At 36.1% G+C, this 21,686-nt stretch overlaps 1 protein-coding gene across 1 annotated transcript; it reads left to right on the forward strand.

The window, feature by feature from the left end:
* The first annotated feature begins 1,603 nt into the window (after positions 1 to 1,603).
* On the forward strand, positions 1,604 to 14,996 carry LOC137408861 (T-complex protein 1 subunit beta-like). The gene is made up of 14 exons (XM_068095443.1): positions 1,604 to 1,691; positions 2,419 to 2,487; positions 3,126 to 3,191; positions 5,899 to 6,090; positions 6,200 to 6,312; positions 8,251 to 8,453; positions 8,698 to 8,798; positions 8,987 to 9,114; positions 10,492 to 10,595; positions 11,441 to 11,548; positions 11,714 to 11,848; positions 13,695 to 13,804; positions 14,450 to 14,549; positions 14,697 to 14,996. The coding sequence occupies exons 1-14, from the start codon at positions 1,689 to 1,691 to the stop codon at positions 14,864 to 14,866; spliced, it is 1,602 nt and encodes a 533-aa protein (XP_067951544.1). The 5' UTR covers positions 1,604 to 1,688; the 3' UTR covers positions 14,867 to 14,996.
* The last annotated feature ends 6,690 nt before the right edge of the window (positions 14,997 to 21,686 follow it).

Here is a 21,686-nt window from a genome sequence, read left to right on the forward strand (position 1 = left end):
GTACAAAAGGTAGTGAACTTTTTAAGCAAGTAGGAATGTAGTGGATAGTCAGGCAGATTAGAGATATGATTTAAGTATTTTAGACAGCTAATATCTAATAAGACAGCTGACTCATCAGCATTAATGACATTTAGTTGCTGATTGTTATTGTCCATACAAGGTAGCATAACCCTAAAACATACTTTTAGACAGCTCTAATTTTTCTTTATTAGTCTTCTATACAAAGGGATACCAGCTTGGAGCAGCATGTGACAAAATAGAGAATAAATGATTCTGGAAAAGGAGTGATAGGCTCTTTGGTTTTACACCTATTTTTTGAGCTTAGCGAGAAGCTGAGTTGATGGTCTAGTTTTTACAATAATAACTAGATGTAGCTGCAATTGTTATTATTACTTAAGATTGCACTCTACAGCCGCAATCTTTAGTAATCTCGCCATTCATATTATTACTAAAGATTATATATATATATAATAAAAAATAATTGTTTCCTCACCCCGGATACTCCGTATGGGTGGTAAATTCTGCTCTAACTCGGGTCTCCTACCAGAGACCTGGGAGTTTGAGCACTCGCCTCAAGATCTTAGCTGTTCCCAATAGCGCACTTTTCTGCAACTCACCTGAGTTGATTGTTGTTGGTAGTTGGGCAAGCCACAATTTATGCGCCGGTGTTATTGCGCCCTGTGCCCCAATGACTACTGGGATTACAGTTGTTCTTACATTCCAGCATTTTTCAATCTCTTCTCCAAGAGGGATATATATATATATATATATATATATATATATATATATATATATATTGCACTTGTGGTGTTTGAGTAGGCTCTACATTGCTTAACGTTTTTCCTTTTAAGGCGCTACCATTTGGTCTTTCAGCCTCCAAATATACTTGCTAAGTTCAGTCTAATTGATTTTACTCGCATTGTTGAATGACGCTTTGCAGTTTTTATACCTAGCTTGAAAGTCGGTTTTACAAAGTCTTACATATATTTCATTCATGTTGTTGTCTGTTCTAGTCACTGTTGCTTGATGCACTATGCTCTTTGTCTCTCAATCGTCATCAAGTGAAGATCTATTTTTGCTTACAGTTGCAAGTTTTTGCAGTTTTAGTTTCTTTGTCTTTAGATTTTTTGAGAATGCTTATGCCGTGTGCATTTATCTTGGCTTTCATGTTTGGCATACAAGAATAGCTAAGTCTTAAAGTGTGTGTGTTAAATATTTTGTGGAGTTGGTTGCTCCTAGGAAAGCATTGTTTTATGATATTGATAAAGCTTTTGCCAACTAGAACAATAACATAAAAAGCTGGAAAAATATTGCACATCGCATAGATTAGAGCAAAATACATGTAAATCACTAAATGGGCATCAGTTTTTATAATATCCATGCTAGTAAGCGCTTTGCCATTCGATTGGAATAGAAAATCACGTGACTATGGTATCCGAACTTTCTTACATGGCTTTTAATGTCCGAAATCATTACGATATTTATTTGGGATGATATATACGCTGAAGTTTTATGCACCAGCGAACTAAGTTTTTAAGGGACGTAGCTGAGCCAGACTCCCAAAAAAGTGCGACCTTGAGATATTTTCTAAGTTCAGCTGCCATTTTGTTTGTGCATGGTTCATTCATTGAAACAAATCGTTAGTTTTGTTCTCGAATATTCCGGACCGAGGCTTCTGCTAAACAAAAATGGTAAGCCGTTTAGCACCAATTTGTTATTTAGCGCAGTAGTTATGTTCATAAAAGTGTTCTTTAAACAATTAAGCAACTGAAGTTCATAAGTTGCGTAAAACATACCATCCATTACAATAATCCTTCAGTTGGTCCCAAATTATTTACATTTTTCGGTAGACCTAATTTGGTCACGAGACATATTCAAGAATGAGAACTAAAGAAAATGAATTGTGATGTGTACTACAAAGGAGATATCGTTGTTAGTGTTTTAGACTTCAATTGACACTAAGCTATTATAGGTGTCTGGATAAACAGATAATTTTTTTAAACTTCAATTAAGGAAAGCTGTTAGTTTTATATTGACTGCTATTCGTCACTATGGTCTGGCATTTGTTCGCTGGCTTAATCTAATTTTTATGTTCTTTCATGATCCAACTTATTCTTGCTGACATGGTGCAGTTTCTTTATGCTGTTATTCGCCGAATTTTCAAAGCTGTTATTGCTTTCTTACAACCATGAGGTTGTAGTCACTATTAAACCATACAAAGCTTCCTCTGTAATGCAATTTCAACTAGTAGCCTTTTATCTAGACAAACTCGTAAAATAGGTGCATATAACTTTACGCAGCTCATCTGTCCTAGCTACTTGCTACAGTATAGTAGTATAATATTTTCAAACCGCTGTTTACTCAAAAGGCTGGCTAGAACATTCTTTGCATCTACGCGCACAAGGTTTTTTCTTGCAGGCATCGTTACAGCCCGTCTCTATCATGAAAGCTGGTGTTGAGGAGGAGCGGTCAGAAATGGCTCGTATGGTATGCACATATTGCCCTTTACGGTATTACAATGATAAAATGAAATTTGAGTTTTCCTTTATCTACGTGAGGCTCAGCTCAAACTTGGTTCGTGTTTCTCTATGTCCAACATTTATTGTAGATAGTAAAAATTAACAATACGTAATTTTGATTTTGTACTTCCACAAGATAGCATCATTAGGAGGCCTACTAAGAGTAAATGACCATCACTAACTATCAGGTACTAACCATCAGTATCTGTTCAACTTACATGAAAATTGCTTCCATCAATTATAAGTACTGCTCACTTGAAACCATGAAAGTTGTTACAATGAATTGAAAAATTCTAGTTATTAACAGGAAGCCAAGACAGTTTAGCTCCAGTAAAAGTGAGACACTCATGGTAATCACACTACCAGACTAAACCAATTGTTTGTTTTATTTAAATAGTAAAAGAAAAGGCAACTCCAGAGTGACCTACATTTTTATTGTGCAAACAAAATATATGCGAATAGCACACAAGCCGTTGGATGCGGACTAAATTTATAGCGAACTATAGATATGGTTCCTAGATATATGTAGGTTGGTCTATTAGGCCAGACACTAGTCTAGATTGTCAAATGTTTATCAGCTTCTTGGAATCTATATAAATTTTTTAGTCTTCCTTTGTGGGTGCCATTGCTGTTGGAGATCTAGTGAAGAGTACACTTGGTCCCAAAGGAATGGTTAGTAAATCCTTACTCCACTATCATATTGCTCTGATTTTTGTAATGTTTTTATGTTGTTTTTGTTATATTTCTGTTATAAATGGTCAGCTGGTTATTCATTTATATTAAGTCTTAGGCATACACCTGTGTAAGTAGCAGCCACTATGTCAAGGTCAATGTTTACACTGCTACTACAGTATTGCATCAAACGCTGATATGTTTTGGTATATTCATATTTAGTTCATTCTTATGTTTTCTCTATTGGAAATAACTTAGGCCTTCATTTCATAGGCCTAAAATATGGCAGCTCAGGGTTTCACACTAGCAATTAATATACATTACAAGATGAAAGCCTTTACAAAATTACTGGAACCCAAGTTTGTACGCTTGAAATAGCTGTTAATTTGGTTAAAACTGTGGCGGATGTGTATATAATTAGAACAAGGAACTTCAAGGCTTACAATTGTTGTAAAGACCATGAAAAATAATAACTTTGGAAATGTGACCATTATTAAAAATTGGTAAATGTATTATGTTGTGTATTTGCATTAGGACATTTTGAGCAAATAATGCCTTAAATGAATTAGTGGCCCTCAGGAAAGCTCATTGAGTTTATTCTGTAGAGAGTGGCACTGGTGTTTGGTACGTCCATTCTTGGCTTCTATATCAGGCTCACACCATTTCAGCATGCTCATCACCACCCTTTTTAGGTGTTCTCTTGTCACAGTGTCGTGCTGTCTTCATAATACGGTGTTTTTCTTTGTGTCTCACCAGCTGTTCGCTGGAACCACTCCCAAAGATTCTCAAGTGCGTTGGCTGTTTCACTCTCTGTGTGAGACGCCATAGAAGAAACTAATCTCTAGGGCGTCTATGGACATCGGGAGTTGCCAGAAAGCTTGTCCGGTGTGAATGTTGATTAATCTGTTCTCTAATATCCACAACTCACAACTAGTGATATTTTACCCAGTTTAATCGTTGTTGTTTGTAATGGTTGCTCGCGAGCTATGCAGCCTTGAAATCCATTCTTCAGCAGACTTAATTTGGTAACCCAGTGATTTATGTCAGCCTCAAGGTTGTGTCATCATGATTTGGTTAGCTCAAGACTTGACTGATGGCGGTCTTTGTGTGAGATCTTATCCTTGAGTTTGCTTCGCCCTGATAGTTGTAATCCATGATCTTCCACTCTTTGATCTAACCTTGCAACCTCTTGTCGCTATTGCTCCACTGTCAAGCCGCCATTTTGCTTCAGCCCACCTAGATTCATAACATAGATTTACTCTCTCGGTGTAGGTGAAAAATAACTTCTTGTTTATCCTTTATTATTGGTTTATTATTGGTTCAACTACATTTGCATTCAGAAAACCGATTACAAGTTCAGCTTTAATCTCGATGTTATGCTGTGATGTTATATTTGACCCCTCTGGCAATTGCTCCATCGCTTTTTAATCTGGTTTTCTAGCTCATTGTTCTATCTCATATTATTACATCTCATAATTTCATGACACGCTTGTTTGAACAAACAACAACTAGACAACATCTACCGCTGATCTCGCTGTGTTAATCCTATAATCTTGTCATCCCAATATTACTACAATATAGTAAACTAGATAATTAACCTTCATTCGATACTACATGACAATGTGAATAACAAAATATTCCATTTAATTAGAATGGGAAAGTATATTTTTTTCAAAAGCAAAAATTGAAGTTTGCCCAAGAGTTTTGTTTTTTACTGTATGGTGTAGTAATATTAATATTCGTTATATTACTTTAAATTTAGGGTGAAGGTAACTGTATGGAGTAGTAATATTAATATTCGTTATATTACTTTAAATTTAGGGTGAAGGTAACTGTATGGAGTAGTAATATTAATATTCGTTATATTGCTTTAAATTTAGGGTGAAGGTAACATTGAGCAAACATTGCGGCAGAGTGCAAGTATTTGCATTGACATGATGACAAGCTGTCTGAAATATTTATTAAATCTTACTTCTGTTACCTTCTAGTATCGAAAGCCCTAATTCTTTACTTAGAATTAATGTTTACAAATGTGCTTAGCGTGATATGTTGGCTAACACCATCTAATATGTATTTGGAAAACGATGAAGCCAATGTCAGCAAATTAATGTTCCATGTATTAAGCATATGGATGCCTGCATACCAACTATACACATAGAATTCTGTTAACTTCTGTTCAAATATATCTAAACCATCTAGTATTCATACTTGCGACGTTACTCTCTGTCTGCTAATCTCGCTGATCAACTACTGTTGTTTTAAATTGATTTTGCTCATTGTTGAAGCATTGGTATTTCTGACTAGAAATAATATAACAAGGTCAGCCTAGGTTCCTTATATTAACCTTTGCTGACTGTGTGTTGTTAAAAAGGAATTTGTGTCATAAGAGGGTTATTTTTATTTTGAAGTTTTTGCGAGAATTTGTTGTTGCGTTATATATATATGTTGCATTGTATATTTTGTATTTTATACTAAAAATGTGTAAATTAATGTTATAAAGCAAAGCTGTGGACTTGTTTAAACAGGGGTTAAAAATACTTTTCAAAAAACAATTCTAAAAACTTAATTCTCAATATTTTTTATTTAATCTATAGTTCTCCTTGTGTAACTTGAAACTTTTTCCGAGCCTTTATTTTTCGCAACCATTTTGAAAAACTTTGCTTTCTATAGTTAACTCTACAATGCGTTTCCCATTATCTGTTAACAGGACAAGATACTGCAATCCGTAGGCCCTAACACAGACACGGTAACAGTTACTAATGATGGTGCGACCATCATGAAATCTATTGGTGTGGATAACCCAGCAGCCAAAGTGCTAGTGGACATCAGTAGAGTGCAGGATGACGAAGTTGGTGACGGTACAACCAGTGTAGTTGTCCTCGCCTGCGAACTCCTGAAGGTAATCCCACACATGTTTGTCATACATTCACCTACACAAGCAATTGTCCTAGACCATTTACCTGTCTCTTGTGGTAACCTTTTTTTAGCTAATGTTAATGGATTTGTAGGAGGCAGAACAGCTTGTATCGCAGAAGATGCACCCACAGACAATCATTTCTGGCTGGAGAAAGGCGGTAGATGCATCAAGGGAAGCTTTGCAAAAGTTTGCTAGGAATCATGGGTAAGTTTAAAATGATGAGGCAGTATGGATAGGGTGTCTGATCTGCCAACAATCTGGTCTGTGTCTAAGCTGAATTTTAAAGTTATGTTGACAAGTGCTCATGGGAGTAGCACACTTATATTTTGCACTCTCCTTGTGGCAGAGTGACATTAAGCTTTTTGAATGTAAGAAATTCTTAACTTCCAACTTGTTATAGATCTCCAAGTAAATATACACGAGGAAGCTAGATACATGTCTTTACCAGTTGATATCAACGACTTGCAATTAACTTAAGATGATCTTATTCCTATAGCCTGCGTTACCATTTGTTGGAGGTTTCAAGTTTTTCTATTTCATTTAAATTTGAAGGCATATTTTCATGTTTATGACTATACTAGATGAATGTCATGCGGTGCATGGATAATGAAAAAATAGCTTATAAACATAACCTTACTTTACCTACTGCATTACCTTTTACACTACCTCAGCCTAGTGGTTAGGCGCGTTTGTTTGTAAACTTGCGTGATTTGAATGTCGCGAGTGGAAATCCTATGCAAAGTGGATTTTTATTTGCTAGATTTTAATCGCTATAACTGGACACAGAAATGAAAACAGAAAGACCAACAAAAAGACAAACAAACTCTGAGATTTATATACGATAAAACCTCTTATTGAACGCCACCTTTAGTTTAACGCCACCTCTATTTGGCCGCCACCTCTATTTGGCCGCCACTATAGGATAAGGGTTGAAAATTAGAGCCACCCTTTAATTGGACGCTACCTCAATTTTACTGCCACTTTGACATTCTTTGATCTTTACAAATCCATAATAACAAGTGGTCAATAAAAAAGTACACAAAATGGTATTAATAATGCATTTCCAACTTCAGTTTTTTCGCTAAAGACTTGAAAGCAGCACCATAGAAATAGTTAATAATTGTATCAGGCTATTAGTAGTTCCTTGTTTAACGGGGTCTTGATACTTCGATATATACGGAAAACGGTTTACTTTTACAATGGTATATGAATGAATCGTTTTAGGCTAACAGTTGTGCTTAGCAATGCTGCTAAAAGTTTATCATTTGTGTGAAATGCAACTTGTAAAAGTTTAGCTCTGCTCAAAAAATTGTTACGGCGTTTGTAACTCCTTCTATTGCAGATAAAAAGCCAGTTTTGGCTGCCAACTGTCGCAAACATACCAATGAGTGCAATGACCTTTTATGCAACATTGTTAACTATAGTTATATAATTAAAATATGCTTTCAAATTTAGAATGAAATAAAAAATAGAACGCTCTAACAAGTTGCAAAGCAGGACACGGGCTATAATTTCATGGCAGGTTAATTGCAAGCAATACATATCAACTAGTAGAGATATTTCTCGGTTTTTCAACGCATATTTCTTTAGATTAGAGATCTACGTAAGTTGGAAGTCAGCGCATATGTTGCATCTAAAAAGGCTAATGTCACTCCGCCTGAAGGAGAGTGCAAAATATAAGCGACATCGCTTCGCCCGTAAAAGCGTCAATTATCGTCCCAAAATTCTGACCAGCTTTTTGAGAAATACAACGTCGACCTCTGTTTGGACGCCATCTCTATTTGATGGCCACTATAAAAAAAGGGTTGAAAAATAGAGTGCCAAGGCGTTTAAATACAGGTTTTACAGTAAGCTATCCGCTCTGTAAGGATTTGTCTACCCTTACACCAAGCCATCAACCTGCGAGAAATGATGACAAATACTAAACTCTTTTTACATTTTTACAAATCTAGACCTCTTACATGATGTCTTTGCAGGCTTGGCTTTCCATATCTGCCGTCCTTAAGCTTCCCTAGTCTGTTTAGAGCCCAGTAATTGAGTGTCAGATTTATCTTCCTTTAGTTATTGTTCATCAAAGTTCACCACCGTCAATCAGGATTTTTTCAGCAGGGTTATTTCAAGTGTCATTAAATGATCTCACAGGGATGATGCTGTGAAATTCAGAGAAGATCTCATGAACATAGCTCGTACAACCCTCTCATCTAAGATCCTTACTGGACACAAGGACTACTTTTCTAATCTAGCTGTTGAGGCAGTGCTAAGGCTAAAGGGAAGCGCCAATCTGGACGCCATACAGATAATCAAAAAGCCTGGCGGGTTCCTGCATGACAGTTATCTTGATGAGGGTTAGTTGCTCTTCAAAATGCTCGTCTGAATTTCGCAGTCTAAGCGATTTCTAGCTGAAGTGGTCCTGTTCCAAATATTTTTCAAATGCTCGAATTCTGAATTGCTGAAATTCATCTTTAGGATTTGTCTTCACTCAATATCAGCTCACTTGGCTATTTATTGACTTTTACTGTAATGGTCACTAGCATTCATTAGTTATTCTTGAGCCGTGCATTGATTCAACCATACACTAAATTTTTTCAGGATTCCTGTTAGACAAAAAAGTGGGTGTAAACCAACCCAAAAGAGTAGAAAATGCACGGATATTAATTGCCAATACGCCAATGGATACAGACAAAATAAAGGTGAGGATATCCCTTGAACCAACCTTACCTCAAACACAGTCTGTCATGCGAGTAGTCGGGGAATCGAGGGACAAGTCTTTGTGTTAGCTTTAAAAGCATAGAGTAATTTGTAGTGATTGAAGGATACACTGTTGTGCTATTCCATATTAAGCTATCGTCATTAACAGCACTATGTTGACATTGTTTAGGTGTTTGGATCGAGGGTGAGGGTGGATGGCGTCGCCAAGGTTGCAGAACTCGAGCTGGCAGAAAAAGAGAAGATGAAGGAAAAGGTGGATCTCATTCTTTCACACAATCCTACAGTTTTTATTAATAGGTATGCACTCTATCAGCATCTCCAAATCTCCACCGTACAACCGTAATCTATTTGATTGGAAGACATGACACCCTGAAGAGATTGTCACACCAGTAATTTAATTCAGTTGTAGCTTCCTTACGTTAATTAGTAATCTACAGAAAGACCCTGAAATTGTTGTATTTTCATTGATGAAGCATTATTCGGTGTAGAGTGAGTGTACAATAAACAACTGTTTAGCAAGTACTGTTTATATATGCCAAGTAAAACATAGTACCGATAGCATACGTACAAGCTTCAGTCTTCAACTGAAACATAAGCTAAGAAAGCACATGCGTTTATTGTACAGATAATATTATTGGTAATCTATTTTAATCCATTGTAATCTCCTAACAGATACTATCTTGTTGAATAAGTATAAAATTGAGTAAATCTTCTTTTCAAATGATATTATAACTAGATTTTATTAATCTGTGATTCTAAGGGAGATAAATGACTAGTGAGCTAACAGTGTCATCATATCACCTTTATAGGTCTTATTCATTTGTAAATACAAGCATATGATATAATTAAGTTTTACATTGGAAACCATATTTTGTGTCTAAATATTTGTCACACTAGGGTTTAAAGGCTCCCTGAGTTGTTATTTTGAAGATGTTTTAAATGATAACAAAAGTGATAATACATTAATATATTTTATAACAATGATTTTTGCGATTGTTTTGAGTTAAAATAATAAGATGCAGTATATTTTTCTCAGGCGCATGAGGAAATTGAAAGGAAACCAATGATTTGGTTTATTATAAGAGCTCATATGTGACTTCACTGCTCATTGATACACCTTGCATTGATTGATATATTGGATTGTGAAAGTGCAGTCTGTTGTAGAGGTTGTTAGATTGTTAGTCTGTTGTAGAGGTTGTTAGATTGTTAGTCTGTTGTAGAGGTTGTTAGATTGTTAGTCTGTTGTAGAGGTTGTTAGATTGTTAGTCTGTTGTAGAGGTTGTTATATTGTTAGTCTGTTGTAGAGGTTGTTAGATTGTTAGTCTGTTGTAGAGGTTGTTAGATTGTTAGTCTGTTGTAGAGAGGTTGTTAGATTGTTAGTCTGTTGTAGAGGTTGTTAGATTGTTAGTCTGTTGTAGAGGTTGTTAGATTGTTAGTCTGTTGTAGAGGTTGTTAGATTGTTAGTCTGTTGTAGAGAGGTTGTTAGATTGTTAGTCTGTTGTAGAGGTTGTTAGATTGTTAATCTGTTGTAGAGGTTGTTAGATTGTTAGCCTATGCTCTATTAATAAGTATACTTGATCAGAAGATGCTAATGCTTACCCTCTTATCTCACAGTTATCATGGCTGTATAGCTAGTGTGTTATGCATTTTGCAGTTGTCTTTCCTTTTTCACAGGCAGCTGATATACAACTACCCCGAGCAGTTGTTTGCTGACAAGGGTGTCATGGCTATTGAGCATGCAGATTTTGAAGGCGTGGAGAGACTGGCACTCGTTACAGGTATATTTTTCCCTTTAAACTTGCTGTTTTGTGGTTCTACATGCACTTATGCCTAGAATCCTACACACAATTTTCATTGAGTGCAGCTCTTGTCACCATGGTTACTTGTATGTTTACCACACCTGTCACGTCTCTAAAAATCGATAACAGCCTAAATTGAGGATGGAAACTGTTTTTTGTACCTACAGGCATGAGCATTCAGACAATTTGAGAGAAACTCATTTTACGGGTTCTGCTATTCATGGCATGGCTATTAGTATGTTCACTGATAATATTCAGGAAAATAATCCAGTATATGAGGTTTATCACTCGTCCGATCTTTAAGTCGTGCTAAGCTTGTGTACGTTGCAGTTCGGTGTCATTGAGGTATTATATATTGACTCGGAGTAGCGAGTCCTAAATTATCTTGCAATGTACAAAAAACTGGTTCTCAATTTAATTAGGCAGCAGATTAGTAGAAAGTGAAGTTAGTATTTTATTAATGTTTACGGGAGTAAAACAACTAACTTACACAGAAGATTCAAGGAGAGGAAGTGGCTTTATGGTTATGGGCTTATGGCCAATCTCGAAGGTGTTCAAGTTTCAAATTCTTGTTTTGACAACTAAAACAAAATAATTTTGCACATTTGGTTTCCACTGTGATTTGTTCACGATCTGTGATGTTTTGACTACATCTTTCTTGCTACTATATGTTTCAAGTAAAAGTCATTTAATTTTAGCAAAGCTGGTAATTATTCTAAAGAATATGATGGCATCTTCCTTTTGGTGTACAACTACTATCCTAGCCATATAGTGTGTAGGAGAATTGTCCTTAATTTTACAACCTTCTATTTGTGTGATAACAGGCGGGGAAATATGTTCAACGTTTGACACTCCAGGATCAGTAAAATTAGGTACATGTCAACTTATAGAAGAGATCATGATTGGAGAGGATAAGCTACTCAAGTTCTCAGGTAAGTCAGTTTTTCTGCTCCATTGCAGGTTCTTTGTCAGCTGATCGTTTTAAATAGCTGTATGCTTCTTTGCTCGGTCCTGGCAAGATTTTTTTTTAATAGTGTCTTTGTCATGACCCTTTAGATTGTTTTGTTTGGCCTAATGAATTGGTTGCATGTTGATAGGGGTGGCCTTAGGGGAAGCCTGCACAATCATTCTTCGAGGAGCAACTCAACAGATACTTGATGAGGCTGAGCGCTCACTGCACGATGCTCTCTGCGTGCTCACTGAAACGGTGAAAGAAACGAGAGTCGTTTATGGTAGGTTAAAAGGGACATGTGTACCAGTAGAGAACATGTGTACCTCTGTGTATTCTATGGTGGGGTGATAGAGGACTTGTATACCTCTGTGTATTCTATGGTCGGGTGATGGAAGACAGTGCACCTCTGTGTATTCTATGCACAGGTGATATAGGACGTGTGTACCTTTGTGTATTCTATGGGGGTGATAGAGGACGTGTGTACCTTTGTGTATTCTATGCTGGGGTGATCGAGGACCTGTATATCTCTGTGTATTCTATGCTGGGTAATAGAGGACATGTATACCTCTGTGTATTCTATGGTGGGGTGATAGAGGACATGTATATCTCTGTGTATTCTATGCTGGGGTGATAGAGGACATGTATACCTCTGTGTATTCTATGGTGGGGTGATATGCGTATGGTGTCATTGTCAATTCTTTTAGCGACTATTCACGGATGTGCATGTGGAATCAAAAATCACCTTCTATCAGTGTAGTGTAGGATGTGTGATGCTTTGTGTTTAGTTACGTCATCGTGACTTACCAACCCTATCTCCTTACTTGCCTTGCTCTAGTTTAAAGAATGTATAATTTTTTATTTGTTAACGAGTTTCCATGAAAAATGAATCACTGAAACTGGAAAAGTTTGCTGTTAACCTACAGTTTAAGCAACTGAGAGGTATATTAGATGGTACAGTGCACCCTCAGGATACGATTTTGATCCGATCCAGGGTTGGCATCGTATGGTGAAAAAATCGTATGTAGGGGTATAGAAACCATAGTAATTATATAATGCAAACTTCCCCTGGTAAAAATCGTCAAAATTTTATGTAAGTGCTGTACATATTAAAAATTAGTCACAAAACAGTATGTTAACCTTAGTAACTATAGCTACCTACAGTAACTTTATTATATTTAGTGAATTTATTGGTTATGATCTGCATTAAAATGTAACGTTACTGCTATGAGCAGTCTATGTACTGTAGAATGTTCTTACCTTCAAGACATACGTATGTATTACACAAACTTTGAATTCACTTCAAATAAGTATAGCTTACTAAAGTTTTAGTATGTATTTTTAACTATTTTACAGAATTTAAACTTTTTATCACTAAAATTTTATCACTTATCAGTTTCTGTCTCCGCTTTCACTATAACTTATATCAGACATGTTTGAAACGTTTTTGACCTAAGTGGGCAAGAAAACCCGAACGAAGCTGTTTTCGTAATGAAGTGGATTTTTGTTAGCGGGTTAAGAGAAGTTTTTCTTACCACTGAACTTTCTGTATGAAGAGATCGCAACTCCAACTTTGCTACTGGTTTTGAAGGGAAAATCTTACCGTTTTCACACGGGAATTACTGAACCGGAAGAAATCAGTCATCGTGTCTTTTTCAGGTGTTGTGAAAATAGTTTCGGCGAACAGCATTTCGGTTTCTTGGTTAATTTGACGTACTTAATAAGCACACCGACTGCCAAATTTTTGTTGAATTTGTATGGTGAAATAAAATTTGTATGGTGAAGTGAAAAAATCATGTTCCACTTCGTAAGGTCAAAAAATCGTATATCAGGGTAATAATATCCTGTGAGTGCACTCACTGTATATCGATTTAATGGTGCACACTAGACTCTCTTGAAGTATTAACGCTAATACTTGTAGAATGTTCATATTATTTTCAATAAAAATAAAGTAAAACTATTTCAGTGTAAATGAACACTTTAAAACTTGAAGTTCTATTTTTGCAATATTGAAGAATGAGAGCATAATTCCACAGACAACTTCTGTCAAAATGATGGGGTTGCATTATATAAAGGTAGCCCAACACTGCTATCTAATGACTTGTAACACAAGATCCTTTCATGTCAAGGTGGTGGCTGCTCCGAAATGGTAATGAGTAACGCTGTAACAAAGCTTGCTGAAACGACGCCTGGGAAAGAGGCTGTTGCTATGGAGGCATTCGCACGAGCTCTCCGACAGGTGAGCCCGTGTATCTTCTGTGAAGCCCTTGTATCATTTCTGTTAGCAACTTTAGTTTTGTGGAATGTATATTGATTTAGACAAGACATAGATAAGTTTTATGTACACTAGTACCCCGAAAGTTCGGTGTGCTGTGAGAGATTGTCAGGTGTGCTAATAATTTTGATACATTGAAGGCGAATTATTAGTGCATCTGGTAACGTGCACCAGTCACGGGACACTCCAGTCGACACACGATGCATGCCGCTGGTGAAGCCAATCATTGTGGGTTCGAATCCTCTCATGACGCAGTCTTTTTTCCCAACCAACCATGGCTTCGGTCAGATGGGCACGGCTCTTATTATAGTAAAGATTGAGGGATTGTGTAACTATAGTAAAAGCTTTCCCTTGATGGATTTTATTTTGTATCAAGAATAGTGCTAGTGAACCTTCTACTTTATTAGCTGGCATCGAGGGTAGTTCAGAAAGGGTAAGAGATTGGGAAAGCCGCCTAATTGTGGCCATCAGTAATTTTGTGAGTAGAATTCCTGCATTGTTTGGTTTGGCCTATCCATGCACCACTTTCTCTATTATGCATGAGACAAGCAGGTGTGCCGGGGAATCATGACTGTTTACTTTACGAGAGAAGATAACGTCTCCTTGTAGATTCCTACTACAATAGCTGACAATGCTGGGTATGACAGTTCTGATCTAGTCTCACAGTTGAGAGCTGTACATAATGACAACAAGGATACGTATGGGCTAGGTAGGTCTTCTAGTGTATTCGTTCTAATTCTGTGAGCTCCAACTCTGTATTAATGTGTTTCTGAACATAGCCCTTATTTACTGGGCTCATTCGCACTTTATTTTGTGGTTTGGCAGCTTCACGTCCAATGCTGTTTACCTTTTGTAGATATGAACAATGGCACAATAGCAGATATGGTTGAACTTGGAATTACCGAATCGTTTCAAGTTAAGAGACAAGTTCTGATGTCAGCCGCCGAAGCAGCGGAAATGATTCTTAGGGTTGACAATATTGTCAAGTCAGCACCTAGACAACGAATGCCTGACCAATGCATGTAGGAGATGTTTGTGTGTGTGTCTACTGTTAATGCTTACTTTTAATAGGTTTTATATTGTTTCTCTCTTGTACGCTCCATTTTTATCAGGGTGCGAATAAATGAAGCTATCAGTGCTCATTTACCTTCTGAAATATTCTTTTTCATTTTGTGACAACATAACCAAGCGACCTTTGGTACTTCTACGGCATTTACAGTGATGCCCGAATAATTCTCTCGAAAATTAGTCTATATTCCTAAAGCAAATCATTATCTATGATCAGGAATTTTAATGTCAAAAATGTACATTGTTTTGGACGCTCAAACTTTTTAGTTGTAATGTGGCTTCCGCAAGCACCTCCCGTGTTAGACAAAGAATAGCTTTTGTTTATGACATTGTAGCCAATTCAAATTCAAACTATTGTTTACTCAGATCAAGGAAAGTGACTCATTGACTCTGATGATGTTGAAGGTGGTAATTTGTAAGAGTAAGAAACACTGTTGAGGACAGCAATAGCTTCATAAATGTTTCTAGCTTTACATAGCTTTAGCAATGGACAATATATTTCTACATTGAATTTTTTTACATAGTTCTGTTCGTCAATATGTTGGCAACATGAAATATTAACAAAAATGTTCTAGATAGTGTGTGAAATGGAAAAAAGTGTGTATGTATTATGCTGCAAAATTGGCAATTTTTAATAAAATGGCTAGCAGTAGGCCGAAAGCTAAATTTGTACATGGATGGCAGTGACAGGGTTAATTAATCGAGCCTTATCGGTCTTTGCATTTCCTCTGGCTTTTTGTACTCAGAACAGCGCCTTAAACTTAGCATGAAAAGATATCTCATTTGTGCAGTGCGTTGAGACAACCTGGAAGACTTGCTTGTACCATTAATTCTTTATGGTTTCAAGCAGATCATAAACAAAGCTGCAGGCGCCTTACCCAGGTAAAACCCTAAATAGCTAACTGAACTAGTCATAAAGTTATTATTCGGTGTCCTTGAGAGAAAGACAAGAAGACAGCCATGCTATGCATATAGAGCATTGTTTAATTACCATAGTTGTTGCCAGAAATCCGGAGACATGGCTGTGTCAGTATGAGATTTCACTATCTTTGCGACTCGGCGCTTCTTATGGGACCAGCTGAGTTGAAATTAGGACAGTCTCACTTCTGTTTGAAATTCTTTTATCACACATGTTTTATAGGATGACAATGTAGTTGAATTAAACCACAGAATTCTATTTTACATGATGTAAAGGAACCTTAGGTAATGTCTATCTGTTTGAGGTGAAGGTGTGTGATAAATGATAGAATTACTGCGTAATGGATATAGATTATTATGTGTCCATTTCACTGTACAACTCTCCCGTCTGTTTTAACCCATCTTGAATCTTATTTTACGGTTCCGTCTGTAATTGCTGAGTATTTCTGTACACTGTTTATTCCCAGCTGTTTTTTGAGTTGAAACCCAGTCAAGCGTCTAACATCGTACTGTATCAGTTTTGTCACAGACATGGGCAATGGTACAATAGACACGATTGAATTTGGATTTACTGAGTCAATTCAAGTTAAAAAACAAGCACTGATGTCGGATGCCAAAACAGTGGAAATAGTTGCAAGGGTTCACAACATTATCAAGTTAGCACCTTGCAACTGATTTGTGACCAATGCATGTAGCTGATGGGATGTGCTTGTGTATTCACCACAGAATCTTACTTTGCATAGTTTTGTATTGTTTCGGGCTTTCTTGTATATCAGGATTAGGTGGTTGCCTGGCGTTTCCCAGGTCAGTCAAAAAGTCTGGACCGAAAACTTATTTTTTCTTTTTCTTTAACATGTACAACATTTACTGTTTTAACTTTTAAACTTTATATCCTAAGAAAAGTGTTTTTTGTGCAGTTTAAATAAAGTTAGAGAAAAAATAAAACAACTAAAGGCTTTCAAACTTTTTCAAACAACCAACTTTTAAATTTCACATTATGAAAGAAGGGTTTGTTGAAATAAATTGAGAGGAGAAATAAAATTGTAATGGTGTTTAAATGTAAAATTATTACTAAGTAATAGCTAAATATAGTTTGTTTTGCTACAATTACAATAAAAAATTATTTGGTATACAATTATATGGTTTTAGTTCGTTTCAGTGTTGGTATCATAAGGCGAAAACATTGTATAGACGTATAGAGTGGTGTAGAAACCCATAGTAATTATCTAACACAATCACCTCCTAGTAAAAATCATCAAAATCTTCATCATTAAAAAATAGTAACAAAACAATATAACCTTAGTAACTATAGTTATCTACAATAACTTTAGTGCATTTTGTGGTTATGATCTGAAAGAAAATGTAACATTACAATGTACTATGTGCAGAGTTTTTACCTTCAAAACAGATGTGTAATATAAACGCTGAATCTAGCTTAAATGAATTTAGTTTACTAAAAACATACTTGAAGGAAGTTTTACTACATATTTTAGTAAACTTCAAACTTTTAATTATAATTTTATCACTCATCTGTTTGCGAATCCGTTTTTACCGTAACGGATAACGCTGAACTGAAATAGCGCCAAAATAGCGTATCAACATTTTTGTTATTTCGTTGTAATCAGTACAACAATTGCCAAAATTGAATTACGAGAGTAATTATTGTTGATATCGTATGGCGGAAAACAAATTCGCCCTAGTATGGCAAGGATGAAAAAGCATCATGTTTCATAGTCAAGTGAAAAATAGTTTATAAGAAGGGCATCGTAACCCGTGGGTGCAATGTATCAATTAATATTTCATTTAGCATGGGCAATCGAGAAAAAGGTTTACGGTATATAATAAGAGTGCTAGAATTGTAAGAAAAGCTTAGTAGTTAAATGCGTGGTTAGAAACTTGCTAATGCAATGTCCGTGAGTTTAAATCCAGCACGAAGTGAGCTTTTTATTCCAAGATTTTAATAGCTATAGCTGAACAGACCGAACGACGGACTTTGAGATTTATACATATAGGATGGAGAAAGCTTGGTACTCAATACATTATTTGGTGTTTATATATTTAATAACATCATGGAATCTTCTAATCTGACTCCAGCCAATAGCTGATATTCTGTACAGTAACCTTTGTATGACACTTCTATGTTAGTATTTTATGGTTACAAAGGAGCCATGAACATTGTCAGCTGCGAATATTTTAGCCTCTCTATCAATGATTGCATAATTTTGCAAGATCAATATTTAAAAACTGCTACGTGAGCTATTAGAATGAGTCGGAGTATTCTTAGCGGTTCATGAATAGGGAGGGGGTCACTGCCTTGATAATAAGGTACGCCATGATTTTAGAGTAATAACCTGAAGGTCTCATTGGTTCTGATACAAACTGTGGAAATGTGAGCAAATAACATGAAGATCTCATTAGTTCTGACAAAAAGAACATTGTAGCTGGTTGTCTGTAAATGATTTTCTTACCTTTCTAAGAAAGTAATTGCTAACGCAAAGATAATTATATATACCAGTTCTCAGAAACACATCTAGCTCTACGTCATGTTTTGCTATTTGTTTATATATAAATATGTATTAATTATAGAGCTCACCATGTCTTGCTTGTTATTAGGAGTAGGATATATTACTATATAAGCTTCTTGAAAGGACAGCAGATCTACTTGCAGTTTGGTTAAGCATTACACTTTTCCTACAGCCAAGTTTTATATTGTTGGTACAAAATCATTTTGGTGCAAAAACAGTAATGGGTGGAGAAATCAGCTGTCTACCGAATGGTAACAAAGGAACACGGTTGTTGACGAGACAATCCCTGGCTGTGGCACGGTAGGTTTTGTATTTTATAAACTCGATTCAAATTTTAAAGAGACCAAGAAAGCTCAGAGCAGACCACGTTAAACGAATCAAGTAAACTCGGCTGCAATGCTAGCTAGTTAATCTTGAGACAACAATGAAATGTGGAACAGACTTACAATTAATTTTTTAATTTCGTTTGTCACAATATTTTTTTAACTACAACAAGCATTTAGCTCTAAATAACCAGAATCATTGGAATAAACCTTTTTTATGTAAAATGAGACCGATATATTTACGAAATAGAATAATGGTTACTTGTCACTGAGTACACAACTCCAAATAAAAGTTAGCTGAAGCCTTCCAACTTGAACACATTTGCTATATTTTATTACGCTTTGTTGCAAGGAAAATGGGGAAGTTGCAGTTTGGTCTACGAGAAAAGCAAAGGGAAAGAAAGTCAAAGAAAGGTGTTTTCAACAGCTTGGATAGACTCAGTCCGCTATCTCTCTCTGTCTCCGAGAAGACTCTGATCAAAAAAGCATGGCTCGGGATAGAATTGGAGATCCAGCTGATTGAGCCCCTCACATACTTCAAGTGGGCCAATTTTCATTCTTTCCTAATCTTAGTTTTTGTACCAAAATCTGTTTACCACGTTGTATCGCAGTTAGTAATTCTGAGCATTCTAGATTAAAATATTAAGCTAAACATGGTTTAAACCGCTGAGATTGTAACCTCTGTTTTTAATAAGAAGTCTTTGATAATCTCTGCTATGCCTTCTACGAAGATGTTAAGATTTATGTCTGGTATATGCGTGTAACTTTGAAGATAATTGCTTGAGAGCGAAAGAATTGTTTGTCTACTAAATGATTATCGGAAAATAACCAATTATTATATTGGATATGAATGATTGTAACGCATGTTCAAGTTTATATGTCTGATATGTATACTAGTGATGGTAAGTTCAAATTCTTTGGGATTTTTTTAAAACAAAATATGTCTGATTATAGGCCGCTGTGTACATGCAAGCTAAATGTTTAATTTTTTTTCCTTCACCTCCTTGGTAATACTCATCTGATACAACGATTTTAACTGTTTAAATTGTTTTTTTTTTTTTCTTGTATGAGTAGTGAGTCTATTACAGGGCTTGCACTGGTCTTCAGTGTTACCTTAGCAAAAAGGTTTCGCCATCATGGCTAACACAAAAACTAGCAAAAGCATTCTTGTATGCAAAAAGGCATCTCTGCTGCCGGAGCTTGACAACACAGAAGCATCAGCCAATCACAGATACTCTTCTAAGTACGTAACGTGATGGATGACCTGGGAGGCAAAAATTTACCAACTAACAAACACAGGAAGAAGTCAGCAGCCTGTGAAGAAGGCTGACTGTTTTTAGTTCAAGTTCTCTTCAAGCTGACCTCAGCCATCATCACCGTTTTTCCAAGAACTAGAAAGTGCAGATTGTTGCACAGTGGCTAGCATAACTAGGCGTTCTAGTCATTTCACTCTTGGTTATTACCTACACTGCTGTAGATTAATACTAACTGCTGCCACAATAAGTACGAAGAACTTTCCCTCCGGTTCGTAAACTGCTCAAGTTGGATTCAATTGAGTAAACTCTCTTTTTGGAGATCCCATATTTCAAACTATGGAATATGGCAGCTAAAAACTTGCTATAAATAAGACAGTTCAATTTGTTTGAAAAGCTTCATAAAATGAGTGAAGTTTTTGTGTACCAAGCAAGTGGAGATAAGTCCTTATAAATAGCTTATGTCAAGCAATTGTGCTCGGTAACTACTTGAAGGATTAACTGCCTTCAAACCATTTAGCAGGCAGTTTTACTTTCTGTTTTAATGTCATTTGAATGAATTTTATATGTAGTTTATTGGGTGCTCAAGTGGTAGAAAAAGAAGCTCTGCCACCCGTCAGAACCACGAATACGTCTTTTCAAGATTACACATCTGCAGAAATTTCAAAACACGGACTCAGCATGCTGAACCTTGTGAGGAAACTAGTTCATTGCATAGAAGACGAGGCTAAGATGCTACAAGTAATACGAGACGCAAAAGATCAAGGCCTGCCTTGCAGCGAGTCAACTGTAGAAGTAAGTAAAATATAGGTAGCACTTGCTTTTCTAAAAGAACTAAGGCTTTGTATTGTCAGAATGAATCTACACCCTATTACAATATTTAATGTAAACTTTTACAACTTTTGGCTCATTATATCTACTACCATATAGCTATTGTGGTCTTGGCAACCTCATAGGAAGGCGAGTAACATAGCTCATGGCAAAGTGTGTAACATAGTTCATGACGAGGTAAATGACATAGCTAATCGGAAGGTAGGTAAAATAGATTATGGCAAGATAAGTAACATACAATGTAGTTAATGGTAAGTGTAAGATAAGTAACTTATCGATGAAGCAATGCGGACACGTCGAGAAAGCTTGCAGCTGTCAAACTTTCTCGATATTTTGTCGAGCATCGACGACTGCCTTTCAAATGTGAACCAGTTCAGTATTAATTTCCGTTTATGATAGTCGCTGCGGGACTAGTTTTTGATTCTAGCACACAAAAACAAAGAGGTTTCTTGGCGAACATTTAAAAAGAAAAATGAGAGCACTACTTCACGGAGTATTTCCTGATGCAAACTCGGATAGGTTTATGATAGTGCGAACATCGCTATCATCAACGATCATCAAAGTATTATGACATCAATGCCGAAATACGGCGATACAGTGCCAACCAGCCTTTAGCTACTATGAGAGTTCAATCTAATATCTAGGCTCTACATACTGTAATTTCTTCGCATCCAAAATTATATGGAGTTGCCTACTCATTATGCTATTTTGTTTTAATCTAAATGTATCTAAGTCCAATGATAAAAGTTTCCTTTGACTAAATAGTGGGGATAATTTGAAATATGAATTTATGAATTTAATGAGTAAACAAAATTCAAAAATTGATCATTGAATGAGTGTGACCTTTCGTTAATATTTTGCTTTTCAAAGAAAATGCCCTAAATCTTCCATTTATACTGTTGATATTTTTTATCAATGCTAGCTTACA

The sequence above is a fragment of the Watersipora subatra genome, chromosome 11 (assembly GCF_963576615.1).
Source record: "Watersipora subatra chromosome 11, tzWatSuba1.1, whole genome shotgun sequence".
NCBI classification, from domain to species: Eukaryota; Metazoa; Bryozoa; class Gymnolaemata; order Cheilostomatida; family Watersiporidae; genus Watersipora; species Watersipora subatra.

Bases quoted from the DNA above. Each gene is read 5' to 3' on its own strand.
- LOC137408861 (XM_068095443.1), top strand. The intron at 8,454-8,697 runs GTTAGTTGCTCT...AAATTTTTTCAG, and splicing joins TGACAGTTATCTTGATGAGG to GATTCCTGTTAGACAAAAAA. The intron at 11,849-13,694 runs GTAGGTTAAAAG...TTTCATGTCAAG, and splicing joins AGAAACGAGAGTCGTTTATG to GTGGTGGCTGCTCCGAAATG.